This window comes from Nicotiana tabacum, chromosome 8 (assembly GCF_000715075.1).
Source record: "Nicotiana tabacum cultivar K326 chromosome 8, ASM71507v2, whole genome shotgun sequence".
In the NCBI taxonomy this organism is placed as follows: Eukaryota; Viridiplantae; Streptophyta; class Magnoliopsida; order Solanales; family Solanaceae; genus Nicotiana; species Nicotiana tabacum.
In genome coordinates, this window is record NC_134087.1 from 160,905,028 (window position 1) to 160,927,576 (window position 22,549).

A 22,549-nucleotide genomic window follows, 5' to 3' on the forward strand; every position below is an offset into this window, starting at 1 on the left:
AGAAATAGGCTGAGTGCCCAGCACCAAATCAATACCAAAGTCAATATCCCTGTCCGGTGGCATGCCCAGCAGGTCTGCAGGAAACACATGGGGAAAATCCCTCACTACTGGGATAGAATAAATACTATGAGTCTCTGCACTAACATCCCGCACGAAAGTTAAATATGAGAGACAACCTTTCCCAACCATCCACTGGCCTTCAAAAACGAGATCACCCTACTTGGGACAAAATCAATCGAACCTCGCCACTCAATCCGTGGCACACCCGGCATAGCCAAAGTCACTGTCTTAGCATAATATTCTAAAATAGCACAACACCGAGATAACCAATCCATTCCTAATATCACATCAAAGTTCACCATACAAAGCAACAAAAGGTCCACTCGGGTCTCCAGACCCCCAATAGTCACCACACACGACTGATATACGTGGTCGACAATAATAGTATCGCCCACCAGAGTAGATACTCGAACAGATAAAATAGGAGACTCAGGGGGCGTATCCAAATAACTAGCAAAATATGATGACACATATGAAATAGTGGAACTAGGATCAAATAACACAGAGGCATCTCTGTGACAAACTGAGACACTACCTGTAATCACAGAATCTGAAGCAATAGCATCTAGTCTAGATGGGAGTGCATAGAAATGGGCCTAACCACCACCGGATCGACCTCCCTAGCTGACTGACCCTCACCCCTAGCTGCCTGGGCGAGTGGTGAAGTAACTGGAGTTGAAGTCGAGGGCTGACTCCTCTACTGAGATGGACCTCCAAGAAGACAAGGACACTACCTCCTCATATGCCCAAACTCTCCACACTCATAACAACTCCCTAGTGCTGGAGACGGGGATTGAAGGGAACCCTTAGCACCAGAATGACCAGTAGAAAGACTTGGCATGGAAAAACCCTGAACTGATGGAGCACGGGACGAACTCTAGGCTGGTAGGGCACAAAGTGATGAATGGCACTGATGTGAACTATGAGAACCATGGCCCGATGATGCCCCATGATGAACTAGGCGAGTTGATTGGGCATGTCTGAATGGACGGCCTTTGTCGTGCTGAAACTGGCCTCTCAAAGGAGCGCCACTGAAACTACCAGATCCTCGAGACCACTTGGACTCCCTCTCATCTCTCTCCTGGCGACGAACTGACTCAATCTCTCGATCAATATCAACAACCTGCTCAAAGGTAGCACCTGATGCCCTCTCTCCAGTTATAAGAATCTGAAGCTGATATGTGAGGCCATCCACAAACCTCTTAATCCTCTCTCTATCCATAGGGACCAACCAAACAACATGATGAGCTAACTCTAAAAATCTCATCTCGTACTACATCACAGTCATATCATCTTGATGCAACTGCTCGAACTGCCTGCATAGCTCCTCTCTACGAGACTGTGGCACATACTTCTCCAAAAATAGAACGGAGAGCTGCTACCAGGTAAGGGGCGCTATATCAACAGGCCTACGCCTCTCATAAGCCTCCCACCAAGTAAAGGCAGCTCCTGAAAATTGGAAGGTAGTAAACGAGACCCCACTGGTCTCCAAAATACCCACGGTCCAAAGCATCCTCTGACACTTGTCTAAGAAACCCTGGGCATCCTAGCCCTCTACACCACTGAAAGTCGGAGGATGGAGTCTATCAAACCTTTCCAATTGACGCTACTCGTCGTCAGGCATAACTGGTACCACAAAATCCTGAGCTGATGCAACCGGATGGGCAGGAATTGCCCCCGGTGTCTGAAGTCCCTGCACAACCTGCTCAGGTATGCGAGAGGTGGGAGTCTGAGTGCCTCCCCCGGCCTGAGAAGTAGTTGCGGCTGTAGTAACTGAGACCGCCTGAGCCAATCCAGTGCACACTGATAGAATTTAGGCTAGGGCCTCCTGAAGGCTTGGAATCATAATAGGCACAGTCGGTGCCTGAGCTGGCACTGCTGGAGCATCCACAACTAGGACCTGATCATGAACTGGGGTGGCTGGTGGATCTACAGGTGCTGCCCTAGCTGCTATGCGGGCTACACCCCTACCCCTGCCATGGCCTCGACCGCGACCTCGGCCCCTAATGGCCCTAACTAGTGGTACTGGTGGTCGTCTATCCTGATCGGTAGCTGGTGGTGAAGTAACTGGAGTTGAAGTCGAGGGTTGACTCCTCTGCTAAGATGGACTTCCAAGAAGACGAGGACACTACCTCCTCATATGCCCAAACTCTCTACACTCATAACAACTCCCTGGTGCTGGAGACGGGGATTGAAGGGAACCCTTAGCACCAGAATGACCAGTAGAAAGACTTGGCATGGAAGAACCCTGAACTGATGGAGCACGGGACGAACTCTAGGCTGGTAGGGCACAAAGTGATGAATGGCACTGATGTGAACTATGAGAACCATGGCCCGATGATGCCCCATGATGTACTAGGCCAGCCGACTGGGCATGTCTGAATGGACGACCTCTATCGTGCTAAAACTGGCCTCTCGAAGGAGCGCCACTGAAACTACCAGATCCTCGAGCCCTCTTAGCCTCCATCTCATCTCTCTCCTGGTGACGAACTGACTCGATCTCTCAATCAATATCAACAACCTGCTCAAAAGTAGCACTTGACGCCCTCTCTCTAGTCATAAGAATCTGAAGCTTATATGTGAGACCATCCACGAACCTCCTGATCCTCTCTCTATCCGTAGGAACCAACCAAACAGCATGATGAGCTAACTTTGAAAATCTCATCTCGTACTGCGTCACTGTCATATTATCTTGATGCAACTGCTCGAACTACCTGCACAGCTCCTCTCTGCGAGACTGTGGCAGATACTTCTCCAAGAAGAGAGGGGAGAGCTGCTACCAGGTAAGGGGAGCTACATCAACAGGCCTACGCCTCTCATAAGCCTCCCATCAAGTAAAGGCGGCTCTTGAAAACTGGAAGGTAGTGAACGAGACCTCACTGGTCTCCAAATTACCCGTGGTCCGAAGCATCCTCTAACACTTGTCTAAGAAACCCTGGGCATCCTAGCCCTCTACACCAGTGAAAGTCAGAGGCTGAAGTCTACCAAACCTCTCTAATCGACGCTACTCATCGTCAGGCATAACTGGTACCACAAAATCCTTAGTTGGTACAACCGGATTGGTTGGAGGTGCCCTGGTGTCTGAAGTCCCTACATAACTTGCTTAGGTGTGTGCGCGACGGGAGTCTGAGTGCCTCCCCCGGCCTGAGAAGTAGTTGCGACTGTAGTAACTGATACCGCCTGAGCCAATCCAGTGCACACTAATAAAATTTAGGCTAGGGCCTCCTGAAGGCTTGGAATCACAATAGGCACAACCAGTGCCTGAGCTGGCACTGTTGGAGCGTCCACAACTAGGACCTAATCATGAACAGGGGTGGCTGGTGGATCTACAGGTTCTACCCTAGCTGCTGTGCGGGCTATACCCCTGCCCCTACCACGGACTCGACCGTGACCTCGGCCCCTAGTGCCCCCAACTGGTGGTACTGGTGGTCGTCTGTCCTGACCGGTAACTCGTGTCCTCACCATCTGTGAGAGAATAGAATAACAAAAGTTTAGTACTAGAATCAATAGATCTGCATGACAGGAATTTCAAGAATGTGAAGTTTTCCTAAAGGTTCTGCAGTCTCCCAAGGATAAGTACAAATGTCTCCGTACTGATTTGCAAGACTCTACTAAATCGGCTCATGACCCGTGAGACCTATGTAACCTAGGCTCTAATACCAACTTGTCATGACCCCAAATACCCCGGTCGTAATAGCGCCCATCACAGTACTAGGCCAGCTAAAACAACACGAACAATATGAAGATCTTTTGCAAGATTCATTTTCTAAACAAATTAAGTCTCAAATCTTTCATTTTTAAAATATCAAAGGAAATACACGGAAATAAGTACATAAATACATCACACAGCCCGAATCTGGTGTCACTAGTTATGAGCCTCTAAGTACAACTCAACACGGTTTGCTTAATACAAAATAAATCTGAAATACAAAGTACTAAAATAGGAAGGAGAAAGGTGGGGCAGCGAACGCTGTGCAGCTACCTTGCGATCTCCGGATAAGACTCTAGGAGTGTTGGAAGCTCTCACTCTAATGCTCGGGCACCTGGATTTGCACACAAGATGCAGGGAGTAACGTGAGTATGCCAAATAAGTATCTAAAGTAAATAAAGTCTGAGTGCAGTGACGAGCAATTAAAATCATATGCATAAATTATCAAGAATTTCAACAGAAATATCAAAGTCAAAATCTGCAGTTCAATAACCAAATACCTCGTAAAAACTCTAGTTTCAATGAAAATCCTTTAAATCATTTATTCAACATTTTTCAGTAGAGGCTCAGTATAAAAGAAGAGTGAAAATAGGAAAATCTCATAAACAAGCCCCTCGGACAAAGTATCACTCATAAGTATAGCCTCTCGGGCAAGCCTCTCAGTCACTCGTGACTCAGCTCTCGTTAATTAATACTCACACTCAGCACTCCAGCTCAATATCTATCTCATAGTAATAACCGATGTGGCATGCAGCTCGATCCATAATATATAGTCGACTGCGCTCACTAGGGGTGTACAGACTCCGGAGGGGCTCCTACAGCCCAAGCGTCATATCGCAGTGGCGCGTAGCCCGATCCAATATATAATTCGTTGCAGTGTGTAGCCCAATCCATAACATATATATAATCCTCACCATTAGGTCCTTAACCTCTCTCACTCATTAACCTCACGGCCACTCGGGCATTTCAGTGAAAATCAGGAAAACTCAGCTAAAACAGACCCAAACAGTTTTAATAAATAATGAAACCGGATTAAACAATAAATAGGTAAAATATGACTGAGGATATGCTTTCAAATCAAAACAGTGTGAGGAAAGTAGTAAAATACCCCTAAGGGTCTAAACAGTTCGGCACAAAGGCCCCAAACATGGCATTCAGCCCAAGTTAACAAACCAATTTCTAAAACACATGGATATCATATACAATATATCAAAAATATGCAACTATACAGTCACCACGAGATGGAACAAGTCACAAAACCAATGGCTACACGCTCATACGCTCGTCACCTAGCATGTGTGTCACCTCATTTATCAAACAGTACGAAATTTCGGGGTTTCATACTCTCAGGTCGAGATTTACAATCATTACTTACCTCAAATCGGATGAAATCCTACTCCGTGACGCCCTTGCCTCTCGACTCAGCCTCAACTCGTGTCGAATCTATCCAAAATCAGAATCATAACATAAATATATGCTAAGGGAACAAAGCCCATGAGAAAATAATCAAATTACATCAAAAATCCTGAAATTAGTCAAACCCCACCCCCAAGCCCACATCTTAGAATCCGATAAAAATCACATAAATAAAATCCTTATCCTCCCACGAGTACATACATACCAAGATAATCGAAAGCGGACCTCAAATGGCCCCTCAAATCCCCAATTTTTACCTCTCAAATTTCAAGCCCTAACATCCCAATTTTTCACCTTAATCTCATAAATTTCATGCTTAAACAATTGAAAATCAACATTGAATCGAGTTTTAGGTTAAAGAAACTCACCTCAATGAAAACCCCCTTGATTCCCTCTTCAAAACCCTCCAAAAAGCTTCAACTCCCGATAAAAATGGTGAAAACAGCTCAAATTTTGCGAAGGGGAACTTATATACTTTCTGAACTAGGGATTCCGCACCTGTGATCCTTTTCTTTCTCCTGCGGTACCGTTTTTGTGGTCAAACCAACCGCATATGCGGTTTTCACTTATTGCCCTGGAACTGCACTTGCGACACAGTACTCACACTTGTGGTCTCGCAGGTGCGTTACACCTCCCGCACCTGCGACTTCTGGCCTTCTCTCATATGGCCGCATCTGCGGCTGATCTAGTGCTTCTGAGATCTCGCACCTGCAGTGCCCAATCCGCAGGTGCGGTTATGACAGGGGCAGCAGCTGAAGCTACACACTTTCAAAAGCAAACTTTCTGAAAATCTTCAGAATCTATCTTTAGGCCCTCGGGACCTCAGCCAACAATACGAACAAATCACATATCATTATTCAAACTTATACCAATCTTCGAAACACTCAAAAAAACATCAAATCATCAAAACACCCTCGGATTCAAGCCTAAGGACTTAGAAATTTTCAAATTCCACAAACGATGTCGAAACCTATCATATCAATTCCGAATGACCTGAAATTTTGCACACTTGTCACAAATGAAACTACGGACCTACTCCAATTTATGTAATTCCATTCCGACCTCGATATCAAGATCTTCACTATCAACCGAAAAATGCCAAAATTCCAATTTCACCAATTCAAGCCTAAATCTACCACGGGCCTCCAAATTACATTCCAAACACCCTCCTAAGTCCCAAATCACCTCTCGAAGCTATCCGAATCATAAAAACCAAATTTCGAGATCGTTTACTCACAAGTCAACTTTTGGTTGACTTTTCCAACTAAATGGTCAACTTAAGAGACTAAGTATCTCATAACACTCCACAACTACTCCAATCCCGAACCAACTAACATGATACGATGAAATATAGCTGAACAAAACATAAGAAAGTAGAAATGGGGGAAAAAGAACGGTAACTCATGAAACGACCGGCTGGGTCATTCCAAGAAGTTAATATTCAATCAATACAATAGTATAGGTTTCATGTAGCTACTATCACAGAGTTCAGACAGTCATGAGATAGTAAATAGTAACACTCAATACATGGTTGATCCCAACAAGTTGTGTCTAAATATGTGAGCAGAATTACTAATATACTGACAAGGTTCATCATATGATTTTCTTTTACACAGGTTGTCCTGATAGGTGCTCATGAATTATTCTAACATAATATCATGACCAAACCTGCCAACTAAAATTATTTAGGCAAGAACAGATCAACAAAAGAAACATGAACAGAACCTTTAATGAGAATCATCTATGGAGCTAAACCAATGCAACATAATATCATATGCAGGAAGATCAAGATAGCACACTGTTGCAGGTATGAAGGTCTTAACAGAAATTTAGGAGAAGTTCAAAGATATGATTCAGTTAACTTAGTTAACATATTAGTATAAATATGGCTATTACTTAATCAATAGGGATGGACCACACATATAACTATTAACATAAGGTCAGTTAAACTAACTATGAAGGCTCTACGGGATTCTTCATGAAGATAACAACAGTGTAGAATTATTTAACTAGCTAATCATGAAAAATAAAGTTCAATAACCATCACATATTGAATAACTACACAAAGAATGTATAACTATCAGGAAATACCACTAATCTTAAAAGAACAAAAAGACATGAATAGCTGGACATAGTAAAAGAGCAACATATTACTGGTGTACATCATGAGCAATAGGTGATTAATAGGTAAACATCATAAACAGAAAGTTGTATAACTAGTTTAAGAATAAAAGAGGGAGGTCAGTGTTCACTGACCTTCTTCGGAGTAGCAAATCAAGTAAAAGAGATTAGTAGCCATTTAGGAATCCAACCTTACAACAATCAACTTAAAGCAATTGAACTCGAGCAGGAATGAAAGAAAGGAAAAGATAAATTAGATGAGATCTTATGAATATTTAAACTAACAGAAAACTCTTAAGTTTTAATGCTCTTCTACGTATATGATTAGTGTTTTTCCGGTAAGTTAGGTGAGAATATTCAATTTTCTATTTATAGTAGCATTTAATCCATTAGGGTTCCATTTGAATTCGAGAGATAATGGATGATGATGAGTGATTGATGATGATATCAAAAAGGGGGAAAACATAAGAGAACAAAGGGGAAATCAAAGTTGTTTTACCTTGAGAAGACCAACCATTGGAGACCAAAGAACTGTTGGCCAAAGCCCCCTTGTCTAGAGGTCAATGCGTTTGACCTTTGGACAAAGAATAATGATGATGAGGTCAAAGATCATGGCCATGTATTCTCTGATTTGAACGGATAGAGGAAAGAACGATGATATTCCTATTGCATCGTTAGGTCTAGGGTTTCGGGGATTCGAGATTCAAATTAATGCGGTGAAAATATAAAGAATCCAGTGGGATTGTCGGATTGAAGGGACAATAGGGATGATATAAGTGACATTGCATGATTTTGTGCTAGGTCGGGGATCAACGGGGTCTGTGAGCTTAAGAGAAAATGGAGAGGAAAGTGAAAGAGGGGCGGCGGGTCATGTGAGAAATGATTAGGGTTATGATTAGTTTTAGTGGTCTTCGCTTAAGTTAAAAGTGAGAGATGTGAGATGAGTCGTTGGATCATCTTATCAGCGGCTCCGAATTTTTGGAGGCTGAAAAATAGATAAAAGATTTAATTGTGAAAAAATAAGGACTGTTGGATCCTTTTGATTCAATGATTGAGATAAACAAACTGAAGGATTTAAACAAAATAGAAAAGTTGGTGTTAATTTGTTGACCATTGATGGCTTTAATCAACAATCCAACTTGCTTGTGTTTCTTATGTGAGTGCTGAAGAATGAGCGATGTGGTGCACTGTAATTGGTCTAAAATAGATGGCATGGATTGCCAACTTGGACGGAGACGGGGGTTCCAGACCGAATCATGAAACATTGGGCTTGTGTTTTGGGCTAAATAAGCTGGAGTAGAATTGAAGTCAAAGCCACATTGAGTTAAAATTAAGCAATTGCAATTGTAGCCTATTTATGTTTTAACCCTTTTAATCATTAAATTAATTAGACTTAATTAATCCTAATAAAATTATAACGACCCAGCCATTTTTTGTGTATTGTAGCATTGTTCCTTTATTTATAGCCTCTTCTATGTGTATTTTTTGTTACGCGGCTTGCCGGGTAATTGGTTAGGTTTTGGGTGAGTCTTGTATTAATTTGGGACACTTAGTCCCAAGGTTAGAATCTTAAGCTGAAAAGAGTTGATCGGAGTTTGACTTGTGTGTAGACAACTCTGGAATAGAGTTTTGATGGTTCCAATAGCTTTTTGTGGTGATTTTTGACTTAGGCATATTTCCGAATGTTGATTTGGAGGTCCGTAGGTTGATTTGGTATTTTTTGGCGGATGTTGGAAAGTTGAAGGTTTGGAAGGTTGACAGGTTTGAACGAGGATTGACTTTATTGATATCTAGCTTGGGTTGTGATTTCGGGAATTGGTATAGGTCCATTATGTCATTTAGGACTTGCATGCAAAATTTAAGGCCATTCGGAGTTGTTTAGGCTTGTTTGGTGCAAGTTTTGAATTCGAAAAAGTTCATTAGTTTATTTGGCTTGAATTGGGGTGCGATTCATAGTTTTGATGTTGTTTTGTGTGATTTAAGGCCTTAAGTAGGTTCGTATTGTATTTGGGACTTGATGGTATGTTAAAACGCGGTCCCCGAGCCTGGGGTATGTATCGGGTTAAGTTCGAACTAATTGGAGACTTGGAGGTTTGTTGAATCCTGCTAAAGTCTGGTGCTTTTGCACCTGTGATAGTTGGGTCGCAGATGCGAATTTGGGCTAGGGGGAGTTGGGTTCATAGGTGCAGAGAATCACACGCAAGTGCGCAACCGCATAAGAAGAAATTAGTCTGCATAAGCGGATGTTGGGCTGTTGATAAGGGACCGCAAGTGTAGTGGTTGGTCTGTAGAAGCAAAAGCGTTGTTGTGCCTCTAAGTTTGGAGAAGCGGAAGCGCAGATGCACCTTTGGGTCCGTATAAGCGGTATTGTTGAGTATTGAGTGAGGCTGCAATTGCGATGATTTTCTGTAAATGCGACTATTGGTCTGTAGATGCGGAATACCTGGGCAAATTAAAGCTTGGACGAGGGTTTTATTTCATTTAAATTATCTTGAGTTAGAGAGCTCGATTTTTGGAAATTTTGGAGGGGATTTCACGATTTGGATTGGGGTAAGTGTAAGAGGCTTGGCGTACTGATTTGCAGATTCTCGATTTACTTTACAACATTAGTATGACCGGTGGTATGGATGTGCAGACCTGTCATCTGATGTGGAAGGTTGTGGGAGTGTGTCCCACAGGAAGATTGTATAAGTGTGACATGTTGTCACTTGATTGATTAAAGATTTGAAACCAAGTGTGGAGCTTTTTGGTACTATCGCTAATGTGAGAATTTATACCTGAAGGGCACTTGGTCATTTGGTTATGGACTGTGGAAGTGTTTCCTGGATAATGGATGTTTTTGTGTGTCAAGGGTTATTGTGGATCCTTGAAAGGTTATTTTCCCAGTGCGGTACAATCAAAATCGGCTTAAGGTTCATGGATGGATCAAAAATATGAATGTGGGCTCTATATCATGTTGGATGTGTTCATTTCAGCATAGCGCTCCTTATAGAAGAGTATCTGGACGTTGGATGTTGTTTCTTCGTCGGCTATTTCATGTGAACTATATTATGTCGTGTGGGAATGTGAAACAGCTTGATTAATTACATATATGTTGATGTTCCGCGTAGCGATGGTGTTATGTGAGCAGGATGGCTCTCAAGATGCAGATCATATATCGCGCCTTAGTCGTGCTTGAGTTTGTAGCGTATGGCACTATCTGTCTCCCCAAGAATTGCATTATGCACTTCGCCTGCTTATGGTTGATATTCGAGTATTTCACAGGTATGGGCATTTTAGCTCGGTAAATAATTCCTTTATAGACTATTATGTGAGGATCGGGTGGCACACCTCCACGGGTACATTGTTTGGATCGGGTGTCACACTGCCAAGGGTATCATGGTTGGATTGGGTTGCACGCTACAACAGTATTATGTGTGGATCGGGTTGCATGCCGCAACAGTATGATATTAGGTAACAGTTTCCCATATCTATTCTTGTGGTATTGTTTCTCATTCTCTGAGGAAGGTTCATAACATCTTTTCGGATGCTAATTAGTTACGTGGATTGAGTAGTTCTTTTTGGAGTTCGTTTCCTTATGTATCACATTCGTGTCTGTAGCTTGTTGGCACATTGTGGCATCGTATGAGACTTTTGGTAATGTCTGAGGTGGCTTATTGCTTGAGCAGCTTGTGCTGAGTGAGACGAGATTATTAGACTAAGGATCAGTGAGACCAGGTTTATATGAGGCACATTGAAGAGTAAATATCGATAATTAGTCCAGAATGAGGTAATGGTTCTTGTCAAGAGGAAGAACTCAATGAATTGCCGACTCGGCAGTTGGTTGTACATTTCTACACATCTCTTCCATCGTGGTAGCATTACAAGAGTTGGAACAGGACTTATATGTGTCATGAGGTGTGTTGTGAGCATCGGATTCGTGGGATTTTGGCTATTACTATTAGAGGATGTTATTATGGTCATGTGAATTATGCGGTGCATGGTGTGGATTTGGCAAAGGTATGAAATCAGGTATTGGTGGATCGTGTAGTGATTGATACGGTGTTCGTATGATGGAAACAGGTATGGTAGAGGATTTCGGATGTTGGAATTGGGCTTTAAGTCTTATTTAACTAAGAAAAAGGGATAACCTTCAGACTGGCTCGAGCGAGTGTGCTCAACTGAGTTATGGTAGCACGGGTAGGTGCACGAGGTGTTAAACAGTGGTTTCAAACAACTCCAATGCAGTTCTTAGGGCGTTCGAGGACGAACATATGTTTAAGTGGAAGAGAATGTAACGACCCGACCGGTCGATTTGAGCCCTAACGCGTCGTTCAGTTGTTTGAGTCCATAAGAAGCTTCACTTCATATATAATGACTTGTATGCATGGTCGGAATTAAATTTTGGGAAGTTCGGGGTTGATTTGGAAAGAAAATTCTCATTACAAAAGCTTGAAGTTAGAAGAATTGACTAAGGTTAATTTTTGAGTAAACGACCTCGGAATCGGGATTTGAAAGTTCCAGCGGGTTCGTATGATGATTTCGGACTTAGGCATATATTCGGATCGGATTTTGGATCACCCGGGAGCATTTCGGCGCCTATTGTTGAAGTTAGCCTTTTAGAAGAACTTCATAAATTTGTGTTGATGTGCATTTCAATGTTCTCGATGTATGTTTGGAATTTTGAGCCTGGGGATAGCTCCGTATGGTAATTTTGGAATTAGGAGTGCGTCCGGAAGTGGATTCGGAGGTCCGTAGGTCATTTTGGGGTCATTTGGCAAAAGTTAGAAATTTGAAGGTTTTTGAGAAGTTTGACCGGAAGTAGACTTTTTGATATCGGGGTCGGATTTCGATTCCGGAAGTTGGAGTAGGTCCGTAATATTGAATGTATCTTGTGTGCAAAATTTAAGGTCAATCGGACATGATTTGATAGGTTTCGGCATCGAATGTAGAAGTTTGAAATTCTAAAGTTCATTAAGCTTGGATTGGAGTGCGATTCATAGTGTTAGTGTTGTTTGGCATGATTTGAGGACTTTGGCAAGTTCGTGTTATGTTTTTAGACTTACGTGGGTGTTCGGTTTGGAGCTCCGGGTGCTCGGGTGAGTTTCAGAGTGATTTGTTAAGAAGTTGGATTGCTGGTTCTGGTGTGATTGCATTTGCGATATATTGGTCGGAAATGCGTCCATCGCATTTGCGAGATAGTGTTCGCATTTGCAAACCTGGGCTACTGAGGGAAAAGTTCGCATTTGCGAAAAGGTTGTCGTTGTTGCGATGCTGTCAATTCGCATTTGCGAAGAACCTGGTCGCAAATGCGACCTGGGTAGGGATGGCTTGGCTTCGCATTTGCGGTGCATTTTTCGCAAATGAGACCATCGCATTTGCAAGCCAGATGTCGCAAATGCGACATTTGCGACTGGAGCCAAGGGCTTTTTATTCCGAGACTTAGCTCATTTCCCTCATTTCCTACTCGGATTAGGCAATTTTTGAGAGCATTTTGAGAGGGGTTCCATCATCATCAAGAGGTAAGTGATTTCTACTAGTTTTGATTTAAATACAAGGTTTATATATGGATTTAGACATGAAAAATTGTAGAAGATTTGGGATTTTGAAGAAAAATTTTGAAATTGGTATTTTTGGGTTTTGACCACGAATTTGGGCATGGAATTAGAAATAAATTATATATTTGAGTTCGTGGGGTTGTGGGTAAAGTTTATCTTCGAAAATTTTTGGAATCCGAGCAAGTGGGCCCGAGGGTGATTTTTATCGACTTTTCGAACGGAGTTGGAAATTTATTGTAAATAGGATTATAATGAGTATTTGAGTACATATTTATGGAATTGCTTATTGACTAGTTTTGGAGCATTGGGCATAGAAATTTGGAGCGATGTAAGTCTCCTTTCTAATCTTGTAATAGGGAATTAACCCCGTATGTAAAATAATCCAATATGTGCTTCTATTTGTGGGGGCTACGTACGTACAAGGTGACGAGAGTCCGTGCGTAGCTACTATTATGCTTAAGTCCGGGTAGTCTAGGACCCAAATCATGCTATACTTGCGATATTTGCCACCTTATTGTTAATTTAAATTTCTAAAATCATATTGAACTTGGTAAATGAATTTTTAAAAAGTTAAACTTCGTTTTCTTGACCCTTAAATGAGAATTGACATTTCCTTGGATAATTGCTCCCTAATGAATTTTTGATTGGCTGTTTGATTGTATTTTTCTTTCGTGGAGCAGGCCGAACGCCTCGGAAGACTAAATAAATGCATCTATGGATCGTGTCGCTCGACCCTCGGCTGTGCACATTTTATATTTATATGTTGGATCGAGCCATACAGCCTCGGCATGATTTGCGCATGATTGGATTGATTGCCTTGGAGTTTATAATAAATGATATTGCCTCATTGGCCTGAGATAAATTGTTGAATGATGAGAAATCAATTTGGAGATTTCTTAATTATAAAAGAATTGCTTACTTACTTCATAATATTGAGCTTACAATCGTTCTATATAACCCATATTTAAATTATATCATTAACATTTTAATTATAGCCCATAGTAAGTGTTGGAGTCGACACCTCGTCACTACTTCTTCGAGGTTAGACTGGATACTTACTGGGTACGCGTTATTTACATACTCATACTATACTTGCTGTACATTTTATTGTGTAGGCACATATATATTTAGCAGCCTCATAGGCACAACAGCGTGGTTAATACGGGGACTTAGGTGAGCTGCATTCTGTATTATGACCCGCAACCAGCAGATTCTCCTTCAGAGTATTTACATTTTTCTTTCCTGTCCAAATTGTATTCCGGACAGATGTTGTATTTCATTTTATTTCCTAGTTGACGCTCATGCACTTGTGACACCGGGTTCTGGGTGATTATGGGTTATTCAGTAATGTGATTGTTAAAAATGTTATTATTTACTCTGAAATTTTCATCTTCTACTATTTAATTGAAGGAAATTATGATTTCAAAAATATTAAAATGAGAACTAAATTAACTATTTAGTGTTGGCTTGCCGGACAGTGGTGTCCGACGCCATCACGACCTTTAATGAATTTTGGGTCGTGACAGTGAATGTGCATGAATAACAATGCATGGCTCCCGAATAGCCGCTATTTGGGGTCTTTGGGCGATAGGATGTCGTGGATGGGTGTTTGAATCTGACTTGAACGTTAGTCAGGCTGTGTACCGTTCTGAAGTTGTCGAAGCATTTGAATCTCCATGTGATGGGAGTATTCGACTTTTAATTTCCTCGCGATGGGAATATTCGACTTTGAATTTGAATCTCCACGCAATGGGAGTATTTGAATTTGAATTTAAATCTCCACGAAAGGATTATGTAAATTTGAATTTGAACCTCCGCAGAACTTGAACCAAAATGTTATAATGCTTGTAAGCTACAAAAATAAAACATTAAAACATTCTGTGTAAAAGAAAAAAATAAATGCATGCCCAAGAGGTAATCTTGGCTACAAAACTAATTTGCGCCCGTTGATCGGCAGAACGTGTGGCGAAAATGAATGATCCATCCTTCGATTGGCAAAGTTGGCGACAAGGTTTGCAAGGATCTACTTGGGATCTCTAATTTGGCGATGTGACAGTGCAATATGTACAAATTGCTTTAATCTGCGGGGTAGACGACTTGATATGTACTAAATGCTCTGATTGACAGGGCAGACGGTTTGATATGTACAAAGCACTCCAATTGGCAGAACAGACGGTTTGATATATACAAAGCGCTCCAGTTGTATCAGAGGCTTGGCTCTAGGATAAATTAAAAGTTAGTTCTTAGCTATATGAGAAAATGAAGTGAACAATAAAGGTGAAATCTGGGCTCATGAGGTTGTAGCGGGTCTGGCATTGACTCCGGTGTGATCTGGCGTCCTTCAGTTCATGTGGATCCTGCGTTCAAAGAAAAATTCTTTGTAGGAGATAGGCGTTGATTTGTGTTGATTGTGGACCCGGCCTTGATCAGAAGCTAGTGGGTTATGCCGTGAAGTTCGGTAGATGGAAAAAGTAGAATTTTCTTAAAAGTTGTTTTGAAAGTTTATTTATGTTTATGGCAAACGTCGTCGTTGCGGATTATGACATGTTTAGACGTTTCCTCCGATGCGAGTATCATTTCTGGATGGCTTCGCCTTGTTGATGGTGCTTTCCTGTATATGCCCCATGACGACGTAGTTTCCTGCTGATGCGATTACTTCCTAATTTAGGTAATGCATTACAAAGGCTTTTCCTAAGATGATGACCGAACCCTTCCAGGTTGCATATGTATCCAAACAAAATCAGGTCTAAACGTAGTTGGAGGATATGAAATAATGAAATGATGAATGAAACGAAAGTAAAAATAGCATGGTATAGCCATTTTTCGGACTGGTCCAAAAATAACCAGTGTTTACGAAGTCAATGAAAAATAGTCACTATTTTGCTGCAACAGAGACCAGTCCAGCATAATATACTGGAGTTCGATGCACCTGTGTATGAACTCCAGCATATTATGCTGGACCGATATACTTTGCTGACTCCAGTATAATATACTGGAGACTGGAGCACCGGTGCTCCAAACTCCAGTATATTATACTGGACAATTATACTTGTTGGAACTCCAGTATATTATGTTGGAGTTCTAGTGTAACTTATGCTGGAACTCCATCATATTATGCTGGAGTTCCAGCATACTTATCCTGGAACTCCAGTATAATATGTTGGAGTTCCAGGAACTCCAGTATAATATACTGGCGTATTTTTCGGGTTTTGAACAGTGTTTTCGCTCAGATTTATCTTTACATGAAAAGTGGCTAAATTTCGATTACTTTTGAAATTGAACTATTTTTGAACGATCAGTTGAAATCTGGCTATTTTTGAATTTCTCCCGAAACGAAATGACCGAGCCTGACTCACACAGCCTACGTATCCAAATAGAATCAGGACTCAGACCTCTATTAAGTGCAAACCAATAAGGCCTAAATCACCTAAGCCAAACGGACTCCTAAGGGACCCCAAAACAGATGTCCAAACGGGCTCGTGCCCTTTCCGTCCCAAACTAACACCTCAAATCTCTTTAAAATCCCGCCAATATCATAGCGGAGCAAACATTCAATTTTCGAATCCTCTGCGTCTCATCGTTTCCTCGTTCCACGATGTGTATCCATATTCCATAAAATTAAGATTTCAATCCCACAGAGACTACTTCTTTAATTGTTTTTATTCGGGCCTGATCATAAAAGATATCGCTTTTAGCATCAGATTCTAGGGTTTGCTTTAGGGAAAAAAACATGAATTTGGGGGATCTAAACAAGGTATGGGAAATCAAAGCTCTGAAGCGAAAACCCAAACATGAAGAGGCCACCAAGATTCTTGAGAGAATTGCTAAACAGGTTCAGCCCATTATGCGTAAGCATAATTGGAGAGTCAAACTTTTATCTGAATTCTGGTAATAATAATAATAATAATAATCACTTTACTATTAGTAGTATATTTCTAGTAATAATATTCTTTTACCAAATATTGGTTGTGAATGTTGCAGCCCGAAAAGACCAGCGCTATTGGGGTTAAATGTAGGAGCGGGTATACATGTAAAGCTGAGGCTTCGAAGGCCCAACAATGATGAGCAATTTTACCCATACAATGAAGTTCTGGATACTATGCTTCATGAACTTTGCCATAACACTCATGGTCCGCACAATGCCAGTTTCTACAGGCTCTGGGATGAAATTAGAAAGGTAAATTAAATGCAAAATAAGCATGGTTGGGTTTGGAGTTGTTTTTTTCCCTAAGCACAGCATTCTAAATTTTTGCTAAAGCTTTTGTTGAATCCTCCTATGTAACCAATGTTAAATGTGGAGCACCAGTTTGATTCCTAAATGCAGTAGTGGAGCCAGGAATTTATGCAAGGGGATTCAAAAAACAAATGCTAATTGTCACAGTTGGGATTTGAACCTGTAACCTAAAGTAATTATTTAGCCCCCTTTGCTACTACAGAAGAATTTTCCCAAGGATTCAAAAATATATATTTAACAAATATATTATTCACTCATTTTATGTAGTATATTTGCAGAAGAGGATTCAATTAAACCCTATGGCTCTATTAGCTCGGCCCCTGCTCAAATGCTTGTCGAGCTCATGGCCAATAGAGTTCCTATCTTTTGTTTTATGATGAGAATGGCCAACTATTACAAGTTAAATTAGCCATTTAGCCCTTGTTTTGTCCAATTTAGTGCTTAGATTATGAGTGAGTTCTGGTTCAAAATTAATAACTTATGCTTCTTACAAACTTCGCATATGTTTTTTCTTGTTGTTTTATTTTATTTTATTTGAGTTCATTGTATTCATAATATATGTAAGTACTGTTAGTTTAAATTCCTGAAAATTATATCACTTAACTCTGGTTTAGGTTTTTAAGGACTGGATTTAGCCTGATGAGACACCGGAAAACATGATCTTACTTTGGTTACTTGAGGTTGTAATCTACTTTTTGAAGTTATTGAACATCTAACAAAATTTATTTGATTTTCCTCTTCAGATATGTATTTGAATATTCCAGCTCTATGAATAGAAGGCGAAAAAGTAAAAAACTATGATACATCTATACCCTTTTTTTTGCAAAACCAAATTTAAATTCGTTCCAAAGTATGCAGTCCCTTCTTTGTTAACTTTCACATAGGATAGAATCTTTTTGAATCTTGGTAGTAATAAATATCATGAAGCTGCCTCCTGAGGCATTTTATCATCCATACTATCAAACGGCACAATAACTGTAACCTGACTATAACAGAAAAAGGTTGCTGCCTGGTTTTGTTCATCGTCATGCCTTTTCTCTTTCCCTGTGTAGAATGGTTACATCTGTGGGTATAGTTTCGGAAATGCATATAATACTGACATACAAATTTTTTAATCCTATGGATACAATACCAACTGAGGTACTATTATATATTATACTAATGGTATTCATTATCTAGCAATTATCATCAAAGAATATTGCAATAAGCATTATCTAGTTCAATTATGACATAAAGTAGAAGAAGCATCAGCTCTCAGACTTTGCTCCTGGCCCCTGGCAATTGAGGCTTTGATGATGGAAGCTTCTGCCTTTTAATACAAGTACATCTTTAATGGAAAAAATGCATGTTTATTTTGACTTATCTAAAACATAGTACTTATGCTGCTTTCTTTTTGTGTAATTTTGGCTTATTTTCCTTTGTGTCCATGAATATTTATGGTTTTCTTTATGAGTAGGAATGTGAAGATTTAATGACTAAAGGGATAAGTGGCACAGGAGAAGGGTTTGATCTCCCTGGAAGACGATTAGGGGGCCTTTTCCCACAGCCATCTATATCATCTCTCCGCCAAACTGCAGCTGCTGCTGCTGAAAATAGAGCACGTCTTAAGTTGTTGCTACCATCTGGGCCTAGACGTCTGGGTGGTGACCATTCTATCAAGTCTGCACTTACTCCAATTCAAGCTGCAGCAATGGCTGCAGAAAGGAGATTACAGGATAATATTTGGTGTGGCTCTGAATCATGTGACTTATCTGACATTGATGAAAATTCTAATTCATTGCCTGAGCCTTTGCCACCACAGCATACTTCTGATAGACCCGAGACTCCTAATGGGTTTGATGCACTGTCTTCTAAGGTAACATCTCGTAAAAGAAGTCGAGAATCGAATTCTATATCATCCTCAAGGTCCTTGCATGGCACTAAGCCCCTGCCTAACCACGACAAAGAAATTGCTCGCAAAGTTGGTCAGGCAGAAGGGACTTTTCATACCGTGCCATCAAGGGGTTATCCAGGGTCCTTTGTTGATTTAAGTGGAAATGCTTCAAGTTCTACATCCATGCATGGCCATGATGACTTACACGGTCCCGAGGAACCAATGATGTGGGAGTGTTTAATGTGCACTTTGTTGAACCCAGTATGATTCTCTCTTTCTAGTTTAATTTGAGCTCTTTCGCTTAGTTTTCTTTCGATAAGCATTAACTTTTTTGTTCTAGATGAATTTGCGCTTTTGGAAGTTGTCTAGACAAAATATGCTTATACTGTAGCTTTCCTGCACAAGCTCCTAGCACAATAGTCATAGGTTTACAGTTAAGATCAAGTTACAGTAACAATCAATGAAAGCATGAGTTGCACTGGCATTTAAGGAGACTTCTAATCTTGGTGACTTTTAATTCTGAATATGTGGTTGAGGCATTACGATTATATCAGTGCTGATGTAATTTTTTTGAAGTGTCAAACAAATAAGTATTTCATTCTGAATAAGTATTTAATTTTGAAGTGCATAAAAGTGGAAAAAGCTTGATGGTTGTTGACTTCTTGTTTATTTCAATTACTGTTTAATTCGTTGTAAGTTTGTGAAATTGCTAATGTCTTATTTCTCCTGTTTAGTGGCAGAATATTTAAAAACTTTGTTTTCTCAAAGGTTGTGCACTTCCGTTTTTACTATATATGTTAGGTGTTTCAATTAGTTTCTACAATTTTCTGTTACTTCCTGGAGTTGACGTCCTCCCATTTTTTCACCAACAATATGTGCAGCCATTGGCTCCTGTATGTAAGCTTTGTCAAAACCAAAAGCCCAAAGATGTGGATGACAGAAATAGTATGTGGTCATGCAAGCTCTGTACGCTGGATAACAGTCTGAAGTTGGATCACTGCACAGCCTGTGGAGAGTGGAGATATTCTCATGGCCCTCCTATTGCAACACCAGCACCCAATCTTGGCACCTGAGGGGAACATAAATTGCGTGCTACGCACATTTTTTGTGGAAATTGTCACTCCTGTTTGTGATGCGCCAACAGTTGGCCAAATACTCAAGAGGTCAACTAACTTGATAAATTGGAAAAGCTTTCGCTTATTATGCTAAGGTGGTACTTCTACTTTGTGAATCTCCAACATAAACTTTTTAGACAAAAACCACTTTCCAAACACTTGAAAAAAGGTCAGATTAGGCACAAGCATTAAAACTATGTTTAAGAGCCATATCTCAATTTTCTTCATGTCAATTTGTTTTTATCAAGAATTATTCTATTTGCGTTAGGAAAGAAAGAACCAAAGTATCAGCAATGATTTTGTTCTTTCTGGTAGAATTGAGCTCGTCTTGAAAGCTGTATATAGGAGTATACTCTTTGGAAGATATTCACCTCTTCCCCGCAGCAGATTTGCAATATGTTTCTTGAGCACTGGAAAGACTATAGATTCCTTCTGCAGATAAAGAACACTGCCATTTACCATACTCTGGCAGAGAAATGGATGTGCTGATTTTATCTCAAATTTGGAAGTGGAAGTTATTGGCGTGCCTCCTAAAGAAATGGCTGATTGGAACAGAGCATACGAGGTCAATGGGCGATCGGCAAGGCCCATGGCCTAGGTTGGTGACTTTCATTGCACTTTGAAAGGGTGGCCGCCTAAGGTCAGTCCAAGTGGTCGTGCCTACGTCGATAATTGGGGGCCTGAGTTCATGTGGCACCACCAAAAAAGAAAAAAGGGGATATTTTCCAAAGACTATCGCGAAGGGCCTGCATTCGTGTCGCCCCACCAATAAAGAAAAGAGAAGATATTTTCCAAAGACTCTACTAGTGTTGAGGGTGTGTTCACTATCTTCTCTTTCTAGCTTCTAGTTGCCTATGAATTCTTCCATACGTGTTGTGTTCCCATGTGGGACAGTTAACCACTGATTTGGCCTCCATGTTGTATTCTTGTTGCCTTCTGTCTTCCCTCTGCTATGTGTTCTGCTTAATGCTGTAGAGGAAGTCGTCTTTTGTGCCCATCTACAACTGTAGCAGGGTGTTCTCAAATTGGTCTGGTCGCTTCGAATAATTCTCTTTTTTGTGACATCAGCAGTAGCTCTTCTTGAGAATAAAATGAGTCAGACACATGTTTTTCTTTTGTAAAATTTACGTAGGTTGTCATTTTTGATGAGGAGAGTGCATGTGAGAGACAGTGGTGGACCTTCAAGCCAAGTCCGGAACCAAAATGAGGTTCTTTTGGAACAAAAATATGTGGAAAAAAAACTTAGTGACCAAAATATATATAGCATTTTTTTGAAAGACGCTATACCTTAATGGCCGTTTGACTAGTTTAGTATAGCGTCTTTCAAAAAGATGCTATATTTGAATTAATTTAAGCGGAAAAATATAGCGTCTTTTGTTAAGACGCTATATATATATATATAACATCTTAACAAAAGACGCTATATTTTCCCGCTTAAATTAATTCAAGTATAGCGTTCTCCCTCCCCCCAAAATTTAAAAAACCAGCGCCTCCCCCTCCCCCCATTTTTAATCCAAAAAAGTTTGAGTGGAGCCCACCCGTCCCATAAAAAGTAAAGATTTTTGGTCCCACGTGCTAGCTAAGGCATTATCGGACATTGTTGCTTGTTTCGGCTCCAAATCACAAAATCTTCGACTTTCTAATAACTTTAAATCGAGGTATTCTGACTTAATTTTTGTTAAAACTTGTATAAGAAATGCATATTAGTTGTTTTTTATGTGCTCTATATTATTTTATGATTGTTTTGTTCTATAAATTCCCGGTATTCATCCGGAGTCCCCAAAAAATCTCTCAGAGTTTCATCGTCTTCGATGTTAAACTCAGCATAACAAGCAACCCCTTGCGGAGTCACAAAATATGGATATCTTCCGGTTATTTTAAGATTCACCGAACGTTTACTCATACTCATTTTTTTTACATATCCACGATACCAATTTATCGTACTCCATTGTAAGTGACAACTTAATATGAGACTATGGAGACAAACTATAGCTTGCTGAGTTATTCGCCACCACAACATCACCCTCCAATATAATGAAACCTTAATTCTTCGCTCTTCAGACATTATGACAAAATGAAGAACAACTTATCAAAGAAAAATTTTCAGAAGACTTGAAAATGTTTGTGAATGGATTTTTACAAAATCCTTCACCTCTTTAAATAAGGCAAAAATCAGTCTGGGGGTTCAATTATTTGAGGTATAGCGTCTTTTAGAAAAACGCTATACCCAGTTGAATTATTGTTATGTCAGTTAAGCACAGAAAAATTATTTGTGGGCACACTTCATATGCATAACGTTTTACTAAAAAACGCTATATATATAGCGTTTTTTCAAAAAACGCTATACTTAACTGGCCAAACGGCCGTTAAAGTATAGTGTGGTTCCACAAAACGCTATATATACTTGTCAGGCGTTTACTCTTGTCCATGCTCGATCCTCCGCTTTCTTGTCTTTGGGGCATCTTTCCATATCGGTCAAGGGCT

The 22,549-nt window shown here is 40.4% G+C and overlaps 1 protein-coding gene across 1 annotated transcript; it reads left to right on the forward strand.

The window, feature by feature from the left end:
• The first annotated feature begins 16,378 nt into the window (after positions 1-16,378).
• LOC107783049 (uncharacterized) lies at positions 16,379-20,359 on the forward strand. The gene is made up of 4 exons (XM_016604010.2): positions 16,379-16,731; positions 16,825-17,020; positions 18,534-19,211; positions 19,832-20,359. The coding sequence occupies exons 1-4, from the start codon at positions 16,574-16,576 to the stop codon at positions 20,021-20,023; spliced, it is 1,224 nt and encodes a 407-aa protein (XP_016459496.1). The 5' UTR covers positions 16,379-16,573; the 3' UTR covers positions 20,024-20,359.
• Positions 20,360-22,549: the final 2,190 nt, after the last annotated feature.

Excerpts from the sequence above, each read along its gene's own strand:
- LOC107783049 (XM_016604010.2), top strand. The coding sequence starts at position 16,574 with ATGAATTTGGGGGATCTAAACAAGGTATGGGAAATCAAAGCTCTGAAG. Across the intron at positions 17,021-18,533 it reads TCTGGGATGAAATTAGAAAG|GAATGTGAAGATTTAATGAC; the intron begins GTAAATTAAATG and ends CTTTATGAGTAG. Across the intron at positions 19,212-19,831 it reads TGTGCACTTTGTTGAACCCA|CCATTGGCTCCTGTATGTAA; the intron begins GTATGATTCTCT and ends CAATATGTGCAG.